Below are 25,200 nucleotides of genomic sequence, written 5' to 3' on the forward strand. Positions count from 1 at the left end.
CTGCAGATGGCTGAGCCACAAAAGGGAAGGAGCCTGGGTTCTGAATGACTGTGAGGTGCAGAGTGTCCCTACCACTAATCCACCCCAGAAGGGGCCATGAATGGAAAATAAACCTTTGTGTGTTGAGCTACGGAGATTTGGGGGTCGTGTGAATCGGCAATCAGCCTACCGTAACCAATACACCCTCCTCAGTGGGTGCCCAGCGAGTGCCAGGGAAGTTCAAGGTCAGAGCAAGCTCCTGGTCGGTCAGGGCTAGAACCAGCATCTCCCCAGGTACAGCCTCGGACAGGGGATGAGGCGCCACGACCACACACCACAACCTGGGCAGCACCAATTCCCAAAAAACTTTATTGTTTCAAGTGGCAAAATGGTATCAGTTTCTGTGGGGCACCTGGCATGGCGGAGGGAGACCGGGGGTGGGGCTGGGATCCGCCCGTTACAAAAATCAAAGGCTTTTATAAAAAATGCTATAAACCGGTATCAAAAGAAAACCCACGGGAGGCTGGAGGAGGAAGCAGAGAGGGAGGCGGGAAGACAGCGAAGGAGGGAGGGACCTAAACCTTCGACCGCTAACAACTGGTTGGGAGGGAGGTGTGAGGGGAGTTGGGACGGTGATACAAAGTGCATAACTGTGCCTCCCCAGACGGCCCCCGGAGGTGGAGGGGGCAGAGGCTGCAGCCTGGGGCGTGGGGGGCTCAGCAGTCTCCTTGCCGGGGACCCCACAGGGACAGGCACTGCCTGAGACTGCCAGATGGGAAGGACCTGCAACAGGAGGAAAGAGAAGAGGTCAGGCAGAGACGTGGGAGTAGAGGAGGCGCTTCGGCGTCTCTCCCTCCGCTTTCCCCCACCCCGTCCACTGCGCACCCGCCTCACCACACTGCAGCCTGGCTCCCCCAGCGGAGCCCGGCGCGATGGAGACCCTGCTGGGCACCTGGAGCCTAGTGAAGGCACCCCAGGGTCCCAGATTGGAAGGGCGGGCGGACCACGCTCAGGCCACCTACAGGGCACGGGGGACCCTCCTTGAGCCCAAGAAGGAAGGTGGGGATGGACGTCCCCAAGCCAAGGGACCCGCCAGGTCTCTGGAACTTGGCCTCAGCTGCCTGCTTCCAGCCTCGCAGAGAAAGAGGGATGGAGAGCTCAGGTCTAGAAGAGGGTCTGAGGCCTCCTGAGTCCTCCAGGGCAGGCCCTCCTCAGCCCTGAACTCACTCCCAACCCCAGACAGGCCCAAGCCCAGCTCCTGCCCTCACCTCAGTGACTTCTCAGACCTTCTTCTTCTTCAACTTCAGGGCTTGCAGCCAGTTGGGCGATGACCCTTCTGACCTTGAAGGCAGAGGGCAAAGGTCAGAAGGGAGTGGTAGGGACAGAAAGGCCGCTCCCACCGGGAGAGGTGACCTCGGGCCTGGTTAGAGACCAGCACTCGGGCACCGACTCAACAGAGCAGACTGGCTCACGCCAACCGTCTCAAGGCCTCAGTTCTCCTCTCTTGTAAAGCAGGGTCTTCCTGGGAAGGCCAACGCAGTGAGGCCAGTGAATGCCCGGCGCTTAGGTCACCTACCCTGAGGATTTCTCTGGCTTGGGAGGTAACGCGAGGGGCTTCCCCAGCCCCGGGACCTTGCAGGACTTGGAGCGATGGATCACGGGCTCCTTCTGACTCGACTTGCCCTCTGTCGGTTCCCCCTCATCAGCCGAGCGGTTCCGGGAGCGCAGCTTGGCCTGAGAGACAAGCCAGGCGCAGACGGACGTCAGAGGCGCAGGAAGAAGCCGCCACAGGAGGCTAGGCCTTCTCCCCAGAGTATGCCGTCCCCAGAGGCAGGCTCAGACCCCCTTTACCTTTCACCCCAGTGGATGCGAAGTCGCTTAGAGATGAGCTTCCCCCGAGAGCTGAGCCATGCCTGGTACACAGCAGGCCCTCAGAGAGACACTGCTGAAATGAATCCAGACTAACTGGGCTGGACGAAGCCAGCCGTGACTTCCCGTCCCTGTGCCTCGGCTCCTCCCATTCCCTCTGTCTCCAACGTCTCCCCGCCTCACACCCTGCACGGCCACCTCCTCTGTGCACCTCGAAGCTACAGTCATCACATGAGGCCTTCCCCAATCTACCCTCCCATCCTGCACCCGCTGTGTCTCCCTCTCTCTGAGCAGGCCCGCCTCTTACCTCTACCCCCCCAGTGACCCCTAAACTTCCCCCTTCACCAGGGCTAATGACGGCATGGCTCATGTCCCCCACTACCCTGGGAAGTTGTGGGACACAAACACGCCCTGTTCTTCCTTCCATCCCACTTAGCGCCCAGCACAGGGAGAGCAGAGTGAGAGGAGGAACACGAGGAAGGGGATAGGGAATGAGTAGATGGATGGAGGGAAGGCAGGCTGGATGCAAGGTGGTCAGATGGCCTCGTTATCAGATGGTACCTTCAGGGCTGATGGGCTCAGGCCGGGAAAGAGGTTGACTTTCAGCCCCTTGGTCACCCGTGTCCGGCGGTTCTGAGGCTCCTCCGCCACCTCCTCGTCTGAAGACGGTACCCGCGAAGCCCGTGGCTCTGCAAGGGCCCAGAGAAGGGCTCAGCACAGGCGGCAACCCCAGACCTCCCCGCCCCTGCACCACCCTCAGACATGGACACGGATGTCATCACACGACACCCCGGCCCCACCTGTAGAGTCCTGGAACAGCCTTGCGTCCGACTCTGCCACCTTCGACAGGCCCAGCGTCCCCCCAGGCCGGATGGCCGGGGCCCGGTGCCCACGCTTGCGCCCCAGGTTGGCACGGCTCCGATACATGGCACTGTCAAGGATCTCGGTGTCCTGCTTGGGACAAGGGCAACACCACTGCCATCCTCTTCGTGGTCCTGCCCCAGCCCAGGGGAGCCCCTAACAGCCTCGGGCTGGAGCTTCTCGTTTTCTGCCTCCCGGACTGAGACTGCTCGGGGCCCACACAGATGAGGGAGGCCCAAGGGACGAGCACCCCCCATACCCCCAACAACATCCCACCCACTGCCCTGGGCTCCCCTCCACTGACCTCGATGAAGGAGAAATCCTGACTGGTGGAGCTGGCGGGAGGGCCCTGGGGGGGCCACTGGGGGGTCGGCATCCGGTCCTGCTTGCTCTGCCCGGTCCCTGCAGGGCCCCAGGTGCCGTCCACCTCTTCTGTCTGTCTGGCTTCACCATCAGGCTGGGGCCTCCAGGAGGGCAGACGGTCCCAGCCAGGCTCCAGGGGCTCCCCTTGGTCAGCGCCTGCTGTGGCCCCTTCCTCCTCTGCCAGCTCCCTGAGGCCCGAGGCTGCCGACTCCCTCCGGGCCGCTGCCCTGGAGCAGCTGGCAGCCGGCGTCTCCTCCAGCGGGCCCTGGGAGCCGGAGGGCGGGGAGCGCGCCAGGCATCCGCCAGGGCTGCAGAGGACCAGAGGCCAAGGTCACGTGGGACCGCATCTCCCTCCCCGAAGGGCGCTTGCCCCAACCTCTCGCTCTCCCTCTTGTCCACGCTTCTCCCGACAGGGGCCTCGTACAACACAGCACAGAGGGCAGGACCCGGGCCAGCCGGGCGGGTTCAAATCCCAGGTCCACCACTTTCTGAGACTTTGGATGAGTGCCTTCACCTATAACGCCTCGGGGTCTCCTAACTACAGAATCACTGGCGGACCGTGGTGAGACTCTCAAGCCCCCAGCACGGTGCAGAGCGCGCGGTGTGTGCCCTATAGATAAGTTACTATTACCACGACTGTCGCTGTTGTTGATGCTGTCGTTGTGTCCCTCCCAAGGGCACCAGCTTAGGTGGTCACTCTCCTCGGGATAAGCCAGGCAGCGGTCCATCTGCCCATCCTGCCTCTTCGGCCCCCACCCTCCAGGTCGTCCGTCCCCGCGCCCCAGTCTCACTGAGCGCCCGGCCCTCACAGATGGCTATGCATCCAACTGTGTATCTGGACAAGATGTTCCCGCCTGGAAGGCTCTCCCACTGCCTCTGCTCACTCCCCGTGCACTTCAATTCCTCTTCTGAGCCGGCTGGCTCCCCTCCCCCAGCCAGAGCTCTCCCCAGCCCTGCAAGCCCTGGGCTCTACCTGGCCCAGCCCCTGCCTCAGAGTCCGTGGTTCTTTGTCTGCACTGCCCAACTGTGAGCAACTCCAGGGCAAAGACGCCCTGCCACCTCTGTGCCCCCAGCCCTTGGCCCGGGGCCTGGCCAGGAGCGGGACTGAGCAAACATTTGCCGAGGGAACGAGAGGCTGGGTCACCTTGCCCGCCGCTCCCTCAAAGCATGACAAGAACACACCAGGCACAGCACAGCACACGCTCACTAGCTCACGTTCCTCACACGAGGAGCCTGTGTTGCCCAGCTGCCCCCCGAAACACACAGATACACCTGCACACTCTCACGGTCCATCTCCTGCAGGGAAGCGCGCACTATTCCTCGGTCACTCCTTCCACACACACCTCGTACCCACCACGCCACAAGCACAGCAGAGCCACACCCGACACACACACACCGTGCACGCAGCCATGGGAGAGGCGGGCAGGACAGTACCCCGAAGCCAGGCCACGAGTCCCAGATTGGAGGGGAAGTGTGTGAGGCAGGTGAGTCAGTACCAGGCCAGAAGGGATAGGGCGGGAGAGAGCGTGTGTCAGTCTGTCCTTCCGCAAGCTGCTGACAGATGGAAATTAAAGCAGTCTCGGGAGGGAGGGAGGCGGAGGTAGCGGCAGAAGTGCAGCAAGGCAGCGGAGTCAGGAGCAGCCCTGGGGGGGGCCAAAGCCAGCTTACCCCCCTGCTTGAGATCAGGGAGGCCAGGGAGGGAGGGGGCAGTGGCAGCACCCCACCCAGCCTGAGGAGGCCCTGCCCAAAGCCTCTCCCGGGGTGAGGCGGGGAGGAGGCTGAGGGCAGGCCCCGAGAGCTAAGGGGACGAGGATGGGTGGATGGGAAGAGCCACCTCCAGCGCGAGCCCTGGCCCAGAGCCACGTGGGCAGAGGGCAGCGGAGGAGCTCGGTGGGCTCTGGGGGTGACCGTGGGGTGGGGGAGGGAAGCGTTCATCCCTGCTGACTTGTCTAAACCCCACTCACCCGTCACCCCATCCCGGGAGAAGCTTTCCTTCTCCTTGTTGTGGGAGCACCCAGGACACCTATAACCTGAGCCGCTCCCCGGCAGGGAAGCAGGTCAGGAACCTGTCCTGAGCGCTGCCCACCCCAGCACACATATGGACTGCACCCCCTGCCTGTGGCCTCGGCCAAGTTACTTATCCACTCTGGGCCTCAGTTTCTTCATCTGTAAAATGGGGATAATATAAGTACCTATACTTCGCCGGGTCTGTTGGCAGAAATACACACCAAGCACACAGTTAGCCCTTGAGGAATTTTTAGGACGGTCATCCTCGTGCTCAACACATCTTCCCGGCCTGAGGGCTTGTCTCATACCACCTCTACCCCTCGCCCACCTGGCCTTAGAGGCCCGGGACTCTACCCAAGCCCAGCCCACAGCCACTCCAGGTGTAAACACGGGGATCGGCATGGAGCAGATGCACAAAAAATCAGTTTCCTCGTGTTCGAGGCTTCAAGACCGAAAAGGAGAGAGTGAGGACTGAAGCTGGAATGATGTGTCTAAAGGGGCAGCAGCTGACCTTGACCCCAGGGAGACAGGAAGAGCATCCCGAGAGATGGTTACAGGGCTGGGGCCCAAGGGAACGTGAAGGAGCCCACATTCACAAGCTGTGGGGCCTTGAGAAAGTCCCACTGCCTCTCTGGGCCTGCTTCACCACCCACGGAACGAAGGAGCTGGCCTCAGTATCTCTGAGGGTCCTCTCACATTCTGTGAAGACCCCCCCACCCCCGCCAACGGCTGGGAGGCTTCTGCCTCGCTGCGGCCTGGGGGCAGGGGCAGGAGATGACCAGGAGGCCAGAGAGAGGACAGGGCAGTGCAACAGCTCTCAGGAGACCCAGGAGCGCCACTCCCACCAGGACAAGGTGACCTAGACACAGAGGGGAGGGGCCTGAGCTCTCCCCAACGCCGCTCTTGTCCCAGTTATATGGACGGTGGTACAGCCAATGACCACCAGCAGGGGAACCTTTGTCCCACACAGGATGATGGCCAAAATGTCTTCCAAGCCCTCACTCTTGGGACAGTTCCTCACGCCCATCCACACTTGCAAAACAGATACAAATACTGGTGGTGAGCATTCGGTCAGTGACGACCACGTGCCAGGCAGGTGTCTATCACTTCCTGTGTATGAACTCCTAGCCCAACTCCAGAAAGAGACTTTGCTGACTCAGTGACCTTAGGCGGGTCACACCACTCCCCGACCTGCTAACCGGAGATGATATAATCCCTTTCCCGCTTCACAGGGTAAGTGTGAAGATCAATGCCGTGGGTGTCCGGGGTCGATTACTCCCGATTACGGACAAGACACAGGAGGCCTGAGCAGAGACGGGACTTGCCCAAGGTCACAGGGGTGATGGCAGAATCAGGACCCAAACCTGGCACACAGGCCCAAAGCCAGCCGGCTCTGAACTGTCCTCGAGGACTTCTCGTTACCAGGAGAACCTCCAAAATTTCCTCTAAAGAGCAACCTTCCAGAGGGTAGAATTTCCCTAAGTCAGATGCTCAGAACACCAGCCCCTTGGATATTAGTCAAATAAGCTTAAGAAACATCACATTAGAGAAAGATATACAGGTTTCCTTACTCCTGTGCTTTCAGTGCTAATATCCATACTCCCTAAGTCTCCTGTACGCCCACTGAGTACAGTGGCGTTTTCCAAACACGCAACATGGTCGGAAAAACCCAAGCGTTTTCTAGGTGTGATGGAGACCGGAGCTCAGAGAGCTGAACACTGAGGACTCCCAGCTTCTCTGCCGATCCCCTTCCCCTTCCCCAACCCAGTCCCCCAGCCAGCCTCTCCCTCCATCCTAAACAAGGGGAGATATTCTGGCTTTCCCCCTCCCAAGGCCCACCCCAGTCTTCGGGGAAAGGTGGAGGGCTGTGGGTCCCACTGCGTGGTAGTCTAAGAGCCTTGAACGCAGTAAAGACGCAGAAGTCAGAGAGAGACATTGCTGACTCGGTGACCTAAAGCGGGTCACACCGCTCTGCGATAACCGGAGATGATATAATCCCTTTCCCGCTTCGGGAAGAGGAATCCGGGGCAACCGCGGGGCGCCCACACTCTCTCCCCCCAGGAATGTTACAGCTCAGGGAGGTCCAGCAACTTGTGCAGGGTCCCAGGAGCCTGTGGACTCCTAGTCCGGGACACTCAAGCCCTTCCTGCAGGCCTCACCTCCGCCCACACTCCGTCTCCCCCTCAGCAGCCTGAGCCCCCAGAATACTCCCCGGGGGCGCGGTCCTGGCCCCAGGCTCTGTCCACCTTCCCTTCTCCCTTCTCCTCAACCCCAAACGCCTCTCCTGACCCCTCCAACACCCCACCGATTCCCTCTAGACACTTGCTGGTCCCTCCTGCCCCCCTCCCACTACCATCAGCCCCTTCCACTTCTAACACAGATCCCATCCAACACCCCCTCCCTTCTTTCCTTCACGCCAGGAGAGAAGCTCCAGGGTTGGAAAAGGTCGAACCTGCTACTCAGTTAAGAGAATGAAACCCAACCTCAGTGGATGGAAACGTTAGGGAAATAGAAACAATGCCTTTTGAGCACCTTACCACGTGCAACATCACCTCAGTTGGTTTTAGAACAGAAAAATCTCAGGGACAGACTGTGGTTGGCTCGGAAAACTATCGGTTTGGTTTTTTTTTGGAAAGTTCTTTTTCAGAAACTCTGTGCACGGAGGCCAAGGTCATGAGGCCAGGAGCCAGGTCCCAATGTCCTTCAGGTTTTTGTTTTTGTTTTTTTTAAACCAGGGTTTATTCTCTGTTGTTGTTTTTATTTTATTTACTTATTTATTCATTGGCCGCGCCACGAGGCTTGCAGGATCTTAGTTCCCTGACCAGGGATTGAACCCGGGCCCGCAGCAGTGAAAGTGCAGAGCCCTAGCCACCGGACCGCCAGGGATTCCTGCCTTTCAGGTTCTTAAACTGATGCTCTTCTGGGCCTTAAGACAAGGCAGGCAAGAAGCACAGGGATCCTACCCATTGCAAGAAGCAAGGAGTGCCACTGCCCGCTCCACCCTGACCTGGAGTGCTCAGGCCAAGACGACACGGAGTCCTCCTCCCCCAAGCCTATGAAAGCATCCGTGTTCCCTGGTCCTGGAGAACCTGCGGCTTCAGGACCGAGAGGCCTGGGGAACAGCCACCATAAACTAACCAAAGACAGGACGTATCTTCCAGCATACTCACAATCACCAAGGAAGCCTAAAGCACGAGTTGCAAAAGTCACACCTCAACCATCACATTCATCGTTCAAAAAAGGAACTCACCTGTGTGTGTGTCAGAGTTCAGTTTAAAAAATAAAGTAAAAATTCACAGTCCAAACCATCTCAATTTTCCAAACACTAGAAGTTCTTGGGGGAAAGCGGTTTCTATCCCCCTTAGAAAGGGTGCACTTTTCAGACAGCCATCACACCTTCCCTCCCCGCCCTGGGATGGCGCTCCCTTACCTGGCTCCAAAGCCGGGGGATTCCCCTGCCTCTGATACAGGTTCCTCAGGGCAGATGGCCACGGAAGGCAGGGGATCGTCTCCGCCCTGGGTCTCTGGCCCACTTGTCTTGCCAACTCCCAGCTCCCTGGCCTCCGAGGGGTCTCTGGCCTCCAGGCCAGGGGACAAGACGCCGTCGTTCCTCAGGCCTGGTTCAGGAGACTGGCTGACCTCCCCTACCCCATGCTCCCTGGCTTCACTCAGGGACCCCAAGAGCTCCACATTCCGGAGCCCCGAGTCCTGGGTCCAGTCCGTCTGCCCCACTCCACATCCCCGCGGCCCCCGGGAACTCTCAGACTCCAGGTCGCAGGGCATCTCCAAATTCCTCAGGCCCAGATTGTCGCCCCAGTCCACTTGGCCCGCCCCGAGCTCCCTGTTTCTCAGTCCTGGGTCAGGTGTCCAGTCTGCCTGACCTACTCCACGCTCCCTTGATTTCAGGAACTCTCCTGCCTCCACACCTGACCAGTCGGTCTGCCCCACGCCACTCTCTCTGGCCTGGCTGTGGTCTCCTACCTCCCCCACTGCCGCCAAATCTCTGCCCCTCAACCCGACCTCAGCAGTCCAGTCCTTCTCCCCGACTCCGATCCCCCTGGACTCCACAGACCCTCCAGTCTCCAGACGGCCGGCCAGCTCCACGTCTCTCAAGCCCAGGTTGTCTGCCCAGCCCACCTGCCCCATGGCACCCTCCCTGGCTTCACTCAAGCCCCCAGAACGCACACAGCTGGACACTTCCAAGTTCCTAAGGCCCAGCTGGTCTCTCCAGTCCATGGTCCCGGCCAAGGTCTCCCCGGGAGCCACAAAGTGGCCGCCTCCTATCTTGCCAGAAGGGCTCAGGCCAGCGCCGCTCGCTCTGTCGTTGCCAATGATGCCAAACTGACGGCTCCTCTCGGCCGCCTCCACGCAGAAGTCGCCGCTCCAGTCCCGCTGCCCTGGGCTGAAGGCCGCCTCTGGCTGGGGGACGACGCTGAGGCTGAAGTCACCGGCCCAGCCTCGCTGCCCCACCTCCCTGTCCTCCCGGTCGGCATCACCGGGGCTCTGGCCCCCTGCCTGCTGTCTGCCCTGCAGCCCTCCGACCTCCTGGCTGGCACTACCGCCTTGCCAGCTGCTCTGGTCTCTCTGTCCCAGTGCCCCATCCTGTGACTGGGGGCTGCTGGGGCTGAACAAGCCCCCAGACTCGTCCTCTTCAGGCCAGCTTACGTCCCTGCTGGCCTCGCCCAGGCTCTCTCTGCCACTCAGAATCTTCTTCTCAAACTCCTCGTCCTGTTGTTGGGCTTCCTCGGGGCTGAACCCGGCACTCAGGGCTCTCATTCCGAAGCCTCTGTCCTGGGAGCCGAGGGCCGTGGAGCTGCCACCGCGGCTGTAGTCTCTCATCCAGGCGCTCTTCCCGAAATCCTGGTCCGGCTGCTCTGCGCCCCGGCTGCTGTAGGTGCTCAGTGAAGAACTGCTCTTCCCAAACTCCTGGTCCGGCTCACCTGCGTCCTGGCTGCCATACCTGCCAAGCTGGTCCTTCTTCCCCAGTTCCTGGCTCTGCTCATCTTCATGCCGGCTGGCAGAAGCACCCAGAGAATCCCTCTTCCCAAATTCCCAGTCCTGAAAGCTTGCATCCTGACTGCAGTAAGTATCCAGAGAATCTCTCTTCCCAAATTCCTGGCCCTGGATTTCGACACCCTGGCTGGAGTAAGAGCCCTGGGAATCCCTCTCTCTGAACTCCCAGTCGCGAACATCTACCTCTTGGCCCTGCGGAGTGCCAGGCTGGGCTGCCTTTCCAATCACCTGGTCCTGGGCCGTGAGCCCCCCCGGGGCCGACACTCCACTCCCATCTTGGCTGCCGACCTCCATCCCCTCCTGGCCGATGCCACACCTGCTGGCCCACTCCCTGGAGCTCCCCTCCCCCACTCCGTGCCCGCACTTGTTGGTCCAGTCCCTCTCTCCAAGGCCTGGGCCCCCTCTAGGGCTCGCACTCCTAAGGCCATAGTCCTGAGAAGTGTCTTGGGACCAGCTGCAAGGACTAAAACTTCTGGCATGTGCGTCTGCTACAATCCCAAATTCACTCTGCAGATCTTTCTGGGCCCAGCCAAGGAGTCCCTGGGCATCAGGAAAAAGAGAGAAACAAAGAAACTATGCTTAGAGTCAATCAGGGCGAGAATCAGTCCAGAATGAGAGAGTCAGCACCGCCTAGTGCCCAAGAGCCCCACTTTGGCTACAGAAAGCCTGGGTTTGGATCCCAGCTGTGTGACCTTGGACAAATCACTTAACCACTCTGGGCCTCAGGGTCCTCATCCCTAAATGAGGTAATTCCGACTGTGGGGTGGTACAAGAGGATTAGACAAAATCATTTAAGCCAAGCACTCAGCACAGCGCCTGGCGCACCATGGACACTCAATCGATGATCCCATGGTCGTGTTTACAGCCCTTGGGCAACACTTGGCAAACCGCCAGGAGAGAGGCTGCCTGGCAGAATGGTCTTCACATGGGTATGGGGCTACACTTTCAGCAAGGAGAGATCAAGAACTCTTTAAGCCCCTCCACGATCTCCTTGCCAAGGCAAAATCCCAACGCCACCCAACACCCTTCTAGCCCTCGTGAGTTCCCAGCCACTTCCTCCCTAAGGAAAGCACCCTCCTGCCTAGGCCTCCCCGGGAAGACCTCTCAGTCCTCGCCCGCCTGCCCGCCTGCCCGCCTGGGAGGCAGAAGGGACAGCCGCCTCCTGCACCAGGGAAAAGACCCAGCCGGCTCCGGCACCCCACCCCACCCCACACTCCCTGACTCACTCCTGCGGGTGGGGGAGCCCTGGGCTCAGGGCTGCGAAGCCAGCCAGCCTCATCCCGCAGCGCTGCGTTGGCCAGCAGCCTCTCCAAGACAGACAGGCTGGGCTCCCTGTCCCCAGGTCGGGCCATGGCCCCTGCCTCCTGCCCCCTGCCCGTCCCGGGCTACTGGGCGCGGCGGGTGCCAGGACAGGGCTGGGCCGCTCCCCTCGCCCGGACCTGTCCGATGGCTCCGGCTCTGGCTCTCGCTGGCCCTGGCCCCGCTCCCTCCAGAGCAGCTGCAGCTCCGGCAGCCCCGCCCAGAAGCCAGTTGAGTCACCCACATCCTGGGACAGACACACCTACTTCAGGAGCCAGCCTGGTCTTAACTCCTTCCTGCTGGTCCTCCTCCCCCCACCTCTGCCCCCAGAGGCCCCCAGGCTCCTCCCTCCTTCCAGCCCCACCCCTACCAGCCCAGGCTGGGCTTGAAAAATACATTTCAAAAGCCACTTGGACCCCAGCCCTGAGATTCTGGGGCAGCCTGGTAGGAGAAAGGGCACTGGCCCTGGAACTGGCGCTCTGGCCCTGGCCCAGCCACCAACTTGCTGGGTAACCTTTGCACAAGGCTCTGCCTCCTCTGGGCCTCAGCTGCCTGTCTACAGAGGCCCATCTGAGCTTAATAGTAATAACGTTCATAAAAGGCAACACTCACCAAGCACTCGTGATGAGCCAGGCACTGTTCTCAGTACGTTACAGGTACTGTAACCGTCACACTACAAGGTAGAGCTCATCACTGTTCTCCCCATTTTACAGATGCAGAAACCAAGGCACAGGCAGAAAAGTCACTTGCTCAAGGTCACACGTGGGCAAAGAGCAGGGCCAGGACACGAACCCAGGCAGTCTGCGTCCAGAGCCCATAGCTCTAACTGGCTATGCTGGTGCCCTTCATAATGCCACCCGTAATAACGTACTGAACACTCAGCGTTTGCCAAGCATTGCACCCAGCGCTTTCCACGTCTATCTTACCCACAATACAAGCCTAAGAGGCAAACGTTATCACTGTGAAAGGACTCTGAAGCTTAGAGGTTGGGGTATATTCCCAAGACCAGTCAGCCGGTGGATGCTGGAGTCAAATAAGGACTCACACTAAAGCCTAAGCCTGGTCTTAACTCCTTCCTGCTGGTCCTCCTCCCCCCACCTCTGCCCACACCCTCTGCTCTGCCAGCTCTGCCTGACGGTACAGCTCCGAGGGGCACGTCCTAGGTGCCCTTGATCATGGCTGGATCCCAAGCTCTGATCACATAAAATCCACGTTGAAAGAACAAAACCCTCCGAAGGCCTGGCTTCCATCCCAAGCCCCGCCCCGTGCCCTGTCCTCACCTCAGAGCAAGCACTTGGGGTCTGTGTGTCCTTCAGCTCAGATCCAGCTCCCCGCCGTGCACCTCCAGCACTGGGTGATGGCGAAGCCAGGAGGTCATCCAGCCAGTGGGAGCTGCTCTCGGGGCCTGCAGGCTCGGGGGACGCCCTTCGCGGGTCTTGAACCTCTGTCCTGGGTTCGGTGGTCTCAGCCTGGGCAAGGGTCATGGCCTCCTCCTTGGCAGGCAGTGCCTGCCCGGGGTCGGGGATGGCGGCAAAGAGGACACAGGGCTGGTCAGGGGGTGCTGGCTGCCGCTGCCCCAGGACCGGCTCCAGGATGGGCAGGGCGGCCTCCCTGGTGGGCAGAGGAAGCAGGGATCCCTGTCCAGGCAGGGGCTCCCGCTCCTCGTACCTCTCCTCTGCCTGCAGCAAGGCTGGTCCGGGCTGGTCCCCCGCTGTTGGCAGGGGCTCGAGGGGGACAGCTGGGGGCTGAGGATGGCTCTCCCCGTCGCCCTTTTGGGTTGGGGAGGTGCCCAGATCATCCGCCTGCATCCAGGAACCAGGCCTTCCTGGGCCCTCTGGAGCTGGCGGGGCCGCTCGCGCCTGCTGGGACACTCCTTCCTCCCTGCTGGATGCAGCCCAGTCTCCAGCCTCTGCAGCCTCCGCGGCCTCAGGGGCTTCAGTGATGGGGGAGGGGGGTGGGGAGTCCAGCCGCCACACCCCCAGACCCGAAGGCCGCGTGGGGAAGGTCCATTCAAAGGACTGTGACAAGCTCCAGCTGGACTGTGTCCCACTCCCAAAGGGATGATCCAGGGCCGACTGGCTCCCCTGGGTTTGGGGCAGGGCAGCCAGCGAGCCCCCCAGCTTCTCCTGGTCTTGGCCGGGCGGCTGGAGCACACCTTCAGAAAATCGGCGCTGAGCCAGGCTGACGGGACGGAGGTCCTCACCCGCTGTGGCCGCCACGTCCCCAGATGGCAACGTCCAAGGGAGGTCTAGCAACTCACCCCCGTCCGTTAGGGGCTGGGGCAAGGCAGCTGGGGGCTGCTCCGGGCTGCGGCGCCCCGAGAGCTCCTGGAGGGGAGGGCTGCCGGGTCTGGAGGCCTCCAGGGCTCCCAGAGAGGGGAGCCCCAGACTAGGGCGGTGGCAGGAGTCCTCATCAGGAGGGGCCGCAGATGGGGATGCCAGGGTCTTGGGGAGGCAGGGAGAAGCTCCGGAAGCTGCAGGGCTCTGGGCTTCTGGAAGCTGTGAGTGGCGGGGAGAGCTCTCATCGGGTGAGGAAAGACGTGGAGACTCGGGGGCCGAGCCCGAGGCTTCAACAGGGAGGCCTGGGCTGGTGGAGCCTGGACTGGAGGGGACCGAGGCCTTGGAAACCTGCAAGAGAAAGGTCCAGAGCCATCACTCACCACTCCACTGGGTGGGGGCCCCCTGCCAACCCCGCAGAGACCTCAGGTCAGCGGCTGCCTCACACGCTCACACTCCACAGAGGAAACCCGGGCGCGGAGGGGCAGCCACCCAAGATGGCCGCAAGAGGCTCCGAGGTGACTTCGAGTGTCTTAAACTTCTCAGGGTCCACAGACCCCTCCTTTTGGCCCTCTCCCCACAAAATGCACGTCGCCTTATTCACACGGTATCACTCACACCACTTCAGGTGGTTCAAACCCTCCCCCGCACACCCACCCACCCACCCCAGAGCTCACCTAAGGATCTTCTAAAGGGTCCACGGTTCATGGGTCAAGAACACTGGCTTTACAAAGGGAAAAGGAGAACTGGGACTCCGGCTGTCTGGGGGTGGGGGAGGTCCGGCCTCAGAGCAGGACTCCAGGCCCCATGCAGCTCCAGACCAGCTCCCAGAAGCAGCTCCTACCTCCCAGGGGTGGCGTGGAGCTCTCCACCCGGCTCTGTGCATCACAGTACCGACTCAAGGAGGCAGGCAGGCCGGCCTCAGCGTTCAGGTGAAAGGCCCAGGGGACGGGAAAGCACCTGGCCCAGAGCTACCCCTGCCCGGGCCCTTGTAAGCTGTACGCCCTCCCGCACAGAAGTCACTCCGAGCCTCAGCTTCTCCATCTGTACCCTGGGGCTGGTGGCAACAATGTCCATCTCACAGTTAGGTGAGGATTAAGTAAGATTTGCGCACATGGCCTTTCAGGATAGGACTTAGAGAAAGAACGGATACTGTGGGACACTGGGGCCACCAAACACCTGGCACTCCTTTACCCCTCCACTCAGCCTGGCCCCAGACGAGTGTTGCCCTACCTGAGCTCTGCCCACCCCCAGAGATCACGATTCCCCTGCCGCCCTCTCGCCAATGGGGCTGCTGCTGCCCCATCATCACCTACCGGGTCTGGGCAGGGGGAGGCATCCTGCTTCCTTCTCAAGGCCAACTTCCATTCCCTCCACCCTCTGTCCCCCCTACAGATCTCTGGTTAATTTAAAGCTCATGCCCTTAAACTACACGATCCGGAACCCCTCCTGTTAGAGGCCCCTACAGACCCCTTCTTCCCTCAGAAGCAGAGCTCCTGGACCACTGCCACCCTCCCCAGCGCTACCCCTGTTATAACGCATAGTGATTCCAACAGTCACACCGTCACAACCCATCCAGCATCCTGGCTCCGGTCCTTGCCCGCCTCTCCCCTATTCCTTTGTGACCCACCTGTCCCCAGGATCCTACCCTAGACCTTGTCCTTACCTGTAACGACTGCTCCTCCATAACCTCGTTTTCAGGTGTCCCGCTCACCCACTCCCACCCCCATCTGTCCACCTCCCTCTTGCCATCCCCCACCCGGCTTAATCCCTCAGCCCCTCTGAGAAGCACAGCCACTAACCCTCCTTGCTTCTGCCCGGCAGACTCCCTCCCTTCTCTCTTTATCGCCACTGATGTCATTTCTTTACACAGCTCCCTCCCTCACCCTACTGCTTAACCTGTTTAAATACACAGCTCTCCCCACCTCAAGGCTGCACCCAGACAGCCATTCTGGACGTGGCTGGAGAAAAGCACGCAACCAGGACGGCTGGGCCCCCTGCGGCTCACCCCCCTGCCCTCAGAGGGCCCCCCCGCGGCCCAGCAATCCCACTACACACGCACCCCACCCCCCAGGCAACGCTTTCCCATCTGGTCTCCTCAAAAGTCCCCAGCTCCTCCCGGGCTCTCTCAGCTGACAGCCTTGCCCCCCTTCCCTGAGAACGCAGAGGCCACGGGCGGAGGACACCCACACCAGCACCCACAGCCCCGCCGCCCGCACAGGAGCCCAAGCCCTCTGCTCCCTGCCGTGGCCATGAACTGTCCTTGCTCAGAGCTAAGGCCAACTCCTCCTCTCTCTGTCCTGCACCACTGATTTTTCCTACTCTACTGGATCATTTCCATCAGCACACAAACTGCTCTCGTTTCTTCTGGCTTAAAAAAAAAAACGACAACACAGTGCTGTTGACTCCTTCTCTCCCTCTGGCTACCACCCCTTTTTCTTAAACACAGGGCTCTCCATTCAGTATCCATCCCCACAGCTGCTCTCGCCCATCCTCTGCTGAACCCCCTCCAAATGGGCTTCTCTCCTCACCCGCCGTCCCACCGCTCTGGCCAAGGTCACCCATGACGCCCTGCAGCTAACTCCCATTTCTCAGTGCTCATCTTCCTTGCCCCGTGGGTAGCGTCTGACCACTAATCCGCCCTCCTCCAGTCCCCCCCCAGCCCGAGTCCTGCAAGCTACTAGCTTCACGTGGCTTCCGGAGCACTCCACGCTGCCTGGATTTTCTACCCCACCGCTGCTCCTTCCAGCTTCTCCCGCGCTCCTCCGCTAGGCCTCACCCACTCCCTTGGTGATCTCAGCTGTCTTTACTACCATCTCTACACTGACGAGGCCCTGCAGCTCCAGACTCAAATATCCCACTGCCCCCTCGACGTTTCCACCTGCATGTCTACAAGGCATCTCCCACTCAACAAATCCAAAAGCAAGCCCCTCTGATCTCCCCCTATCCTGCTTCACCCTAAGAAGTCCCCTCTTCCGTAAACAGTAACCTTCTGATCGCTCACATCAGAAGCCCTGGAGACATCAATCTATCTGCAAGTCCCGTCCACGCCACCTTCAGATCCTAGACAGAGGCCACCACTGCTCGCCATCTCCACCACGGGCTATACCTCCAGAGTCCATGACAACATCATTTCTCACCTGGGTTACCCCAACAGCCCCCTAACGAGTCCCTGCTGCTGCCCTGGGCTCCCTGCAACCAAGAGGGCAGGGTGACTCTTTACAACTAAAACAGCAGAGGTCACTCCTCTCCTCCAGCCCCTCAATGGCATAATACCCTCACGCAAGCAAAGGTCCTCCTAGGGTCCTGCAAGGCTATCACTTCTGGGTCCTCCCTAGGGCCCAACTCCTCCTCTCTCACTGCGATCCAGACATCCAGGCTTCCTTGCCAGGAAGGTACCAAATCCTTCATACTTGCACTTCCCTCTGCCAAAAATGCTGTTCCTCAACATCCACGTAGCTCACTCCATCCCCCTCTTCGTAGCAAGGCCTCCCCCTGTTACCCTCACCCCAGAACCCTTCCAGGTGTCCCCAGCACCTGTCTGACACACTACACATCTGCTGGTTCGCAGGGATGTCTGTGTTGGCATCTGCCTCCCCGCATTGGAAGGTGAGCTCCCTGAGAGCAGGGGCGGTCTTTGTTTTATTCTCTGCTGTTTCCCCAGTACCCAGGTCACAGTAGTTGCTCAATAAATACTTTTGGACAGACAAATGAATGGAGTCAGGTCTCCCTCATGGGGCAGATAGGACAGCCTCTGGCTAGCAAGGGCTCTATGAGTAAGAAGGACCATCCTTTACATCACTTACTCAGAAATTCAGGCCGTTCTGCCCTCTGAGCACACTGTCGGGAGAGGGGATGTAACAGGAAACCCCCAAGAAAGGACTCTTCCTCTCTTCTGAACCCTGAGAAGGCAATCCGGCTAGGGAGAGCCGTGGACTCAGACCCTTCAGATCCTGCCTCAGCTCCTGGGTAAGTTACTTAACCTTTCAAGCCCGGGTGTCCTCACCTCTCATGTGGGACCAAAGGGGCCTGCTAGCTAGAGTTACCACAAGGATTAAGTCAGTCAACATTCCTGGGATGTGCCCAGCACACAGTAGATAATCAAGGACAGTTGTTCTGGACACTGTAAGAGCCTCAGGGCCTGAGCCACACTTAGCCAGGGTGGCCTGGAAGTTGAGAAATCTGAGCCCCAGGGCCAGCCCTTGGGCCAGTCCCCTGCTCCACGGCCTCCGCTTCCCCATCTAAACTACAAGGAGGCGAAAGAGATGATCTTAGATGACTCTTCCAGCTCTAAAATACCACGGTTCTGATTTGTAACTGGAGGATAACTCACGTCAGTAGGTGGCTCAGAGCTGGCCAGCTGAGCCAGGTCCCCATTGAAGGCCAGGTCCGAAAGGGGGTTCCTGTGAGGGAGAAAGAGGGGAAATGGAGGCCTAGAATGGAAGAGCCTGTCACAGGGTAGATAAGGGAGAGCTGATCATGGGTCTGCCTAAGTGACTGCAACAGCATCCAATGTTAACTGCCTCCCACCTCCCACAGGCATGTCCTACTGGGGGACAGAGACGCTATGCAGTTTCCACAAAGTGCCCCAGAGACAGTGCCTGTTCCCCACCTGCACACCAAGGGTTAAGTTCCGTCAACTCCTTTGGGAAGAGGATGCAGCTTGCCCAGACCCCTCCATGGCTCCCAAAAAGATACCCGCCCCCCTTCCCTTAAGGGGTTAATGTTCTCCTGCCACCAGGGAGAATGCAGCTGGTCCTGCTGCCTTGCCAATACTTCTTGAGGAATTGCAGGGGGAGGGAAAGAGGGAAGAGGATTTTCCAAGGTTGAAGTTGTTCATTTTAAGCCTGGCTTGGAGCAAAGGAGGGGAAGATGAAGGGTGGAACCCAGCCAGGACAGGGTGTGACCTCCTGGGAGCCCAGGCCTGGGACAAAAGAGTTGATAGGAGGCCCTGCCTTCCAGGCACTTGAAGGTGAGAGAGGGGAAAGGCTGGAGGGCAGGGCAGCACAGGGTAGGGCAAGAATCTTACCTTTCAGCTCAGCTCAGACAACAGCGGCCCTGCCCTCCACAGCAGCAGGAATGGGAAGGGGCCTGTGGGCCCAGCAGAGCTGCCAGGGGCCCAGCTGCCAAGTGCCTCAAGCAGCTCTCCCTGCCCTGAGGATGGCCTCCATGCAGCTGACAGCCCTCAGCCTCTTCCAGTGCCCAGGGGCACCTCCTGGTCAGCCTTCTTTTATATACTGGCACCAACTCTAGGCAAGTATACCATACGCCAACAGTCTCCAACCTAGCTGTACTTCCTGTGCGTTGACACTAGCTGGCCTGGCATCAAGGTGTGTTCATGTCTTTCCTCTCCCATCAAACTCCTCCTCACAGCCAGACTGTGCCCTCCTCAAACTGACACACTCACACACACACACACACACACACACAGCACCTGGCACACGGCTGCACCCACAGCACGAGCTAGCAGTTAAAGTTAAAAGCACACACTGGAAGAAAACAGACCCGAATTCAAACCCCAGCTCTGTCTCTCTCACTTGCTAAGGGACCAGGGGAAGTCACTTTTGAGCCTCAGTTTCCTCATCTCTAAAATGGGTCTAATATTCCCTTCACTAAACAGCATGGCTGTGGATTAAGTGAGGCAAAGATTGGCTCTCAGTAAAAAAAAAACCTGAAAATAAACTTCCATATAGTACATTTGAACTCTACTAAAAACATACACCAACTCTGTATAGAGAACTGTCATTGTAAAAAGAACATAGTAGCACTGTCTGCTGGGGGGATGTTTTGTGACTCAGACCTAACCTAAAAGCGAAGATCACAATCGCAGATGCAACTACCACTTTGTCCTCCAGGCTGCAACCAAACATACAGCCTCCCACCCCCTCACCTCTCCTCGGGGGTCTTGCTGGGCTCTTCAGGGCACTCTGTGGGAGACTCTGCCGGCCCCTCCTGGGCCCATTCCCTGGAGAGGGTCCCACCATCCTCATCCCTGGGACCTGCGGCCACACCATAGGTCCTGGGGCCATATCTTGAGCTGCCATCATGGTTGAAGGTGAGGCGGGAGCCCCAGAGGCGGTCAGGGCTGGCCGGGACCTCCTTCCTCGGCTGCTCCATCTTGGCCAGGATCGCTTCCACTGTGGTGGCTGCAAAGCGCTCCGAGGCTGGGCGGAAGGGGGCGGGCGCCTTCCGCACACCCATCGGGGCGGCACATCGAGCTGGAGGTGTCAAGGGGGATACCTCTTCTTTCCCACGTTCCTCTTTCACAGTCTCTCGGGTGGCTTCTCCTCCAGTAGGGGCCTCAGCCATAGGCCTGGGTGCAAACGGAAGGGGACGCTTGCTGCCACCATAGGGCTGGGGTCCCGCCAGCATGTTCATCTTCCGGGCAGAAGGCAGCTCGGCCAGAGGACCCCGGGGAGGCCGAGGTCCAATAGGCACCAGCAGGCTGGGCTTGGCAGGCAGGGCTGGCTTGGCGGGCAGGGCTCGGGGTTTGGGCTTGACAGGGGGTTTGGCCCGAGCGTCACCTACCAAAAGGAAAGGGTTGGTTGGGGGGATGTCAGAAGAACAGCAATCAGAACTTCATCTCCCACCGTACAAACTCAAAATGTTCACATCCTTCTAGGTACAAGTCAAATGTCACCTCTTCCATGAAGTCTTCCTTGATTTTCCATACACGTGCCAGAAACATCTCCCATCTCCAAATTCCCAAAATGTCTAGTCAGTCCCCCTTATAAGCTAAAGCTATTTAAGGGTCCAGCTGGCAGCTATTTCTCCCTGTACCCACTTTGCACCTAGTACACGTTCTTAACAAATGAATGAATAAATGAGCAACTGAGCTAATAAATGAGTACCTGCCTACCCACATCAATTAGTCAGCCCACCATCTCCCCAAGGTAGTCCTTTCCTCTTACATGATACTCTGCTGTACTACCATCCACAGTAAACCTGTTATCCCAGCTCAGCGTCCCTACTCTGCCACCCTGCTGCCCCCTCCCCCAGTGCACACTCAGGCCACCTCCCCACTGTCATCTGGTGTGTGATCAGGAATGCAAACTTACTATTGACCTAAGCCAAACAGAAGTAAACCTGGTACAGGCGGGGGGGACCAGAAACCTACCTTCTACATAAAGCATTTCAATACCAAATAAAAGACCTTGAATTACTCATGGCCACAGCCCTTTTAATAGAATCCTTCATCGCCCACTCATTTGGCTCAGGGCAAGAAAGGCGTCTAGACAGGGAGCCAGGAGGACTGGGTTCAAATCCAGAGGTGCATGCCATTTCCCCCCTAGGCCTCAGTTTCCTCCTCTGTCAAACATGTGGTTTGATCCACACCATCTCAAAGGCTAGTCTGCTCTCCTCTGCTGGAGAGCTATGATCTCAAACAGTTCTAAAGGGTCTCAATGGAAGCTAAGAACCTTTCAGACTCATCCTGCCCGTCCTGAGTACTCCTCCCTCCCTCCCTCTCACTGCACAGAGTCATCGTTCGCCCAACCGCTCCAAGACAGAATGGGGGTTCAAGCCTCCGCCCCTCCCACCCTCCTCCCAGCCACCCCGCTGCTCCACCCTGCACCCATAGGTACCTGGCTCAGAGCCAGCAGATACCAGCTCCTCCTCTGGCTCCCGGGGCGGTAGGGAAGCCATGGCTGTGCCTTCCCTGAGAGTAGATACTTCCATCACATGCGGCGGACCTGCGTGAGAAGTGGGAAGCAGAGGGGTGTAAGCTGGGGTGGCTGAAGACCCAGGAAAAGAAAGTAAAAGGGTTGGGCGCTGGCAGCAGGCTCGGTGGCGAGGGACGTCTCCGACTTCTGGCAGAGGCAGAGTGCGGGACAGGAAGAGGGAACTTCAGGAGGGGGGCTGGGGGAGGTCAAGGGAGGTCCCCAGCCGCCACGCCCTCCACACTTCCCAGATCACTCTCCAACTCTTGTCTCCTAACCCTAAAGTCCTGGAGCTTCAGGGAGCCGCGCACTGCTGCATCCTGTGGCCAGCTCTCCGTGGCACCCCACTTACCTCTCCCAAGGTAACCCCCGGGGTCCGGTGGCCCCACTCGAGGTATCTACTCAGGGGCAGAGTAAGAGGTCCGCAAAGTCTGAAGTCTCTCTGTGAATCACCTCATGGGAGACGGGAAAAACCCGCTCCTCCCCAACCTGGGGCTCCGCCCACTGCCTGCCTGCCTGCTTCCCCCTTCCTGCTCCCCCTCCTTCTCTCCCTCCCTCCTGCAGCTGGGAGTGGTCCCCTCTCCCCCCACGTCCCCCCTCCTCCTTCCACATCCCTGCCCCACTCCCGCCTCCTTCAGAGCTGTCTCATCCAAACACGGAAAAATAAGGAATAAAAAGTAAACATCTGGAATACATTTTTTTCTTTAATTTCTCAATCGCTTTGGCTTCAGCTTGGAATTTGATGAGGTAAAGTCAGGGCCTAGTCCTGTTGCCATAGCAATGGCCTCCCACTGGATTTCCAGAGCCTCGCCAAGAGGAAGGAGGAGCCGGCCCAGGCCTGGGCTGGGAGAATGGGACAGGGCTTGAGAACACCCGGGGGGCGGGGTGGCTTGGGGGAAAACTCCCTAGGGTTCCCTTTCTTGGACAGTTACAGTGGGACAGCCACAGCCTAGGAATGTATGTGGGCATCACTCACCAGCCTAGACTTGACCTGAGGGGTTTTGAGCGGGGCTGAAGTAGAAATTTTAAACCTAATGACACAATCCTACGGTAGAAGCCAAACGGGTGCCCCTCCTCTAAGCTTGTAACAGCAGCTTCAGATCTGCTGCACCAAATGGATTCAAATGCTGGGCAGACCTACCGCTTTCTAGCTCTGTGACCTTAGGCACATGGCTGATGTCTCTAAGCCTCAGTTTCCCTATGTGAAAAACACAGTTACTGAGACTGTTAAGAGGCCTACATGAGGGACTTCCCTGGCAGTCCAGTGGTTAAGACTCTGCGCTTTCACTGCACACTGCAGGGGGCACAGGTTCAATCCCTGGTCAGGGAACTAAGATCCCACGTGCCATGCAGTGCAGCAAAAAAAAAAAAGAGAGAGAGAGGCTTACATGAGAGGATGCACACAACTGCTGAGCACAACGCCTAGCACCTAATAAGCGTCCAGTAAATGTTGGCCATTATTAGCACGACTCCATTCAGTGTCACCGACGAGCTAACACATTGGTGACCACCTCCTCCTTTCCCCAAACCACAGGCTTCCGTTGTTCCTGACCATTCCTTCTCTCCTGCAGGCCCCAGTCATGTCACCTGCTCTTCAGACACTTCACCACCTCCTCAGTTCCCATCCTGGCTCCTGAAGCACCATCTCCCCCTCAAGACCCCCACCCAGGTTGACAGAGCCCTGCCCCCCTTGTTCCAAAGGAAGAGGGGTATTTCCTATCACCTAGTGTGCCCACAGTCAGTGAGGACGACCCAACCTTCTCCAACCTGCAAGGGGCACCGCCTTCCTCAAAGGCACCCACTCCGGCTGGTCTGGCAAGACAGCACCAAATCCGAAGGGACCTCAGGTGCCCAACCTTTGCAAAACCCACCCACCTCTCACTTTTACCCTGCCCCATCTTGTTTCAAAGATGGGAGGGGATATGAAGGAGGTAGAGAGACACCCATGATTGTCAATCCCTTGGTCAGCCAGCTACCACACAGGATGCTCCCTGTGGGTGGGTGGGTGAGTAACTGTGCACAGCCGGTCCAAGTGTGCATGGAGGAGGGGCACATGATGGGAAAAAAATAAAATTAAAAAAACACAAGACTGTTTCCTTGTCCCTGAACATTATTACCAGGGACATGCTGTGGGTGGTTAGAAATGGAGAGGAACTGGTCCAGAACCGAAAAACCCTTCAGCTGGGGGCCTGGTGGACACCTCAGCAGTGTGAGGAGCTGCTGCAAAGAAGCTGCAGCTCGCCTTTCCCAAGAGGAGGGGGTCGCCGCAGTTCAGAGGCCCCAGCCAGGAAAGCCAGGTGACCAAGGCCAGAGCCGAAAGCTGTAAAGTCTCAGAGGCTCTGAGCATTCCCAATCTGCAAGAGTCAGGAGACTAGCTGACCCCTAGGAGCACAGGCCGCCAGAAGGGCAGGGGAGAAGCCAGGCAGCTCCAGCCCCGGGGGCTGAGGCCCAGAGAAGCATCGCCGCAGGCGGGGTCGGCCCTATGGACCTGGGATCTCCGGCCGGATCTGGGGCCAGAGAGGTCGGAAGGGACAGCCTGTAAACTGCTGGAGGAGGGAGGGCCAACGGGAAGACGGAACAGCCCGGGGCGAGGGGCCGTCTGGAGGGGCCCAGTGGGGAGCTCTGGACACAGAGGGACGGCAGCAGCCTGAGAGAACAGGGTAGAAGAGGCGGAGGAGGGGGCGGCGGCGGCAGAAGCAGAGAACCTGTGCGCGGGATGTGGAGCAGCCGGCGAACAGACGAGGGACTCGGGACAAGGACCGGGTGGGGGCGGACTGGGGCGCTTGGGGGCGTGCCGAGGGAGCCGGGGGAGGGGGCTAGCGCAGGCCCGGGGGTAGGGAAAGGCGGGGGTCCCTCCAGCAGCTCCGCCCGCCCCCGGCTCCTCCTCAAGCCCTCGCCCCCTCCCCCCTTTCTTCTGGCTCGGTCAGCACGAGCTCCAGACCGTGCACCCACCGCCCCCGCGCACACGCGGCAGCTCCCCTGTGTCCCCCGCCTACCCCGCGCCCCCGGCCCCTGCAAACTTTCCTGGTGACCCCCCCCCTCCAATCTCAACCGAGGTCCCGACTGAAAAGCGCCCACTCCTTCCATGCCTCTCCCCCGCCCCCAATGCCGGACCCCGCCCCCTCCTTCGCCCTCCCGCCCGCCCCCGCACACTCACGCGCTCCCCCAGGATCCGGCTCCGCTCTGCTCGGGCTCGGCAGCCCGATGCCAGTCTCCACCGCCGCTACCGCCGCCGCCGCCACCACCACTGCGGGACCAAGCCAGTACGAGCTGTGGCAGGGCCCCGCCCCTAGCTCCGCCCAGGTCCACGCCCCCAAAGCGCCTCATGAATATCCATGAACCGGTGAAAACCGGGAGTGGATAGACCGTGCAGAATCCGCCGGGTCTTACGCGAACAGGCGCAGCCCAGGTACTCAATTATTAATGAGACTTGCAAATGAGGGGCCGGCCACAGGCTCAGACCCCGGCGAAACTGACGCAACTTAGCTGCTAAAGAGCGGTTGGGCAAAATGGCCACCGAGACGACTGCCTAGAGAGGAGACTGCCTTAGGACGGCCCAATTCTCAGGCCCAGCCGCCTGTACTGATTGCAGCACCAGAGTCACGGCTAGAGAAAAGGTAACCATTGGCCAACTAGAGAGGCTTCCTGTGCAAACACCTAAGGGCCTACGCAACGTGGCCACTCCACGTGTATAAATTCAGGTTTAGAGCCACCGCGGGGATGACTGGAAGCTCTATTTTCCTCGCTAATCCTCATTTATCTCCTGTTATGCTCCCTTCCCATATATAAACTCCTCCCAACCTAAAAATGCGGCATACTCATTTCCTCCCACAAGAAAAGCTTCACACATACTCCACACCTTTCCTGCATCTCCA

At 59.3% G+C, this 25,200-nt stretch overlaps 1 protein-coding gene across 2 annotated transcripts; it reads right to left on the reverse strand.

Moving 5' to 3' along the window:
- Nucleotides 1-336: 336 nt before the first annotated feature.
- On the reverse strand, nt 337-24,565 carry TNKS1BP1 (tankyrase 1 binding protein 1). Of its 2 annotated transcripts, none has more exons than XM_082844330.1 (12): nt 24,483-24,565; nt 21,251-21,358; nt 19,558-20,191; nt 18,001-18,070; nt 12,672-14,018; nt 8,510-10,632; nt 3,014-3,380; nt 2,649-2,799; nt 2,410-2,537; nt 1,556-1,713; nt 1,248-1,320; nt 337-762 (listed from the first exon to the last, which is right to left on the reverse strand). In XM_082844330.1, the coding sequence occupies exons 2-11, from the start codon at nt 21,342-21,344 to the stop codon at nt 1,260-1,262; spliced, it is 5,133 nt and encodes a 1,710-aa protein (XP_082700456.1). In that variant the 5' UTR covers nt 21,345-21,358; nt 24,483-24,565; the 3' UTR covers nt 337-762; nt 1,248-1,259. The 2 variants fall into 2 exon arrangements, with proteins under 2 accessions (XP_082700456.1, XP_082700457.1); XM_082844331.1 differs by lacking the exon at nt 24,483-24,565 and adding an exon at nt 21,678-21,759.
- Nucleotides 24,566-25,200: the final 635 nt, after the last annotated feature.

Source organism: Leucopleurus acutus (assembly GCF_964270905.1).
Source record: "Leucopleurus acutus genome assembly, chromosome: 8".
NCBI lineage: Eukaryota > Metazoa > Chordata > Mammalia > Artiodactyla > Delphinidae > Leucopleurus > Leucopleurus acutus.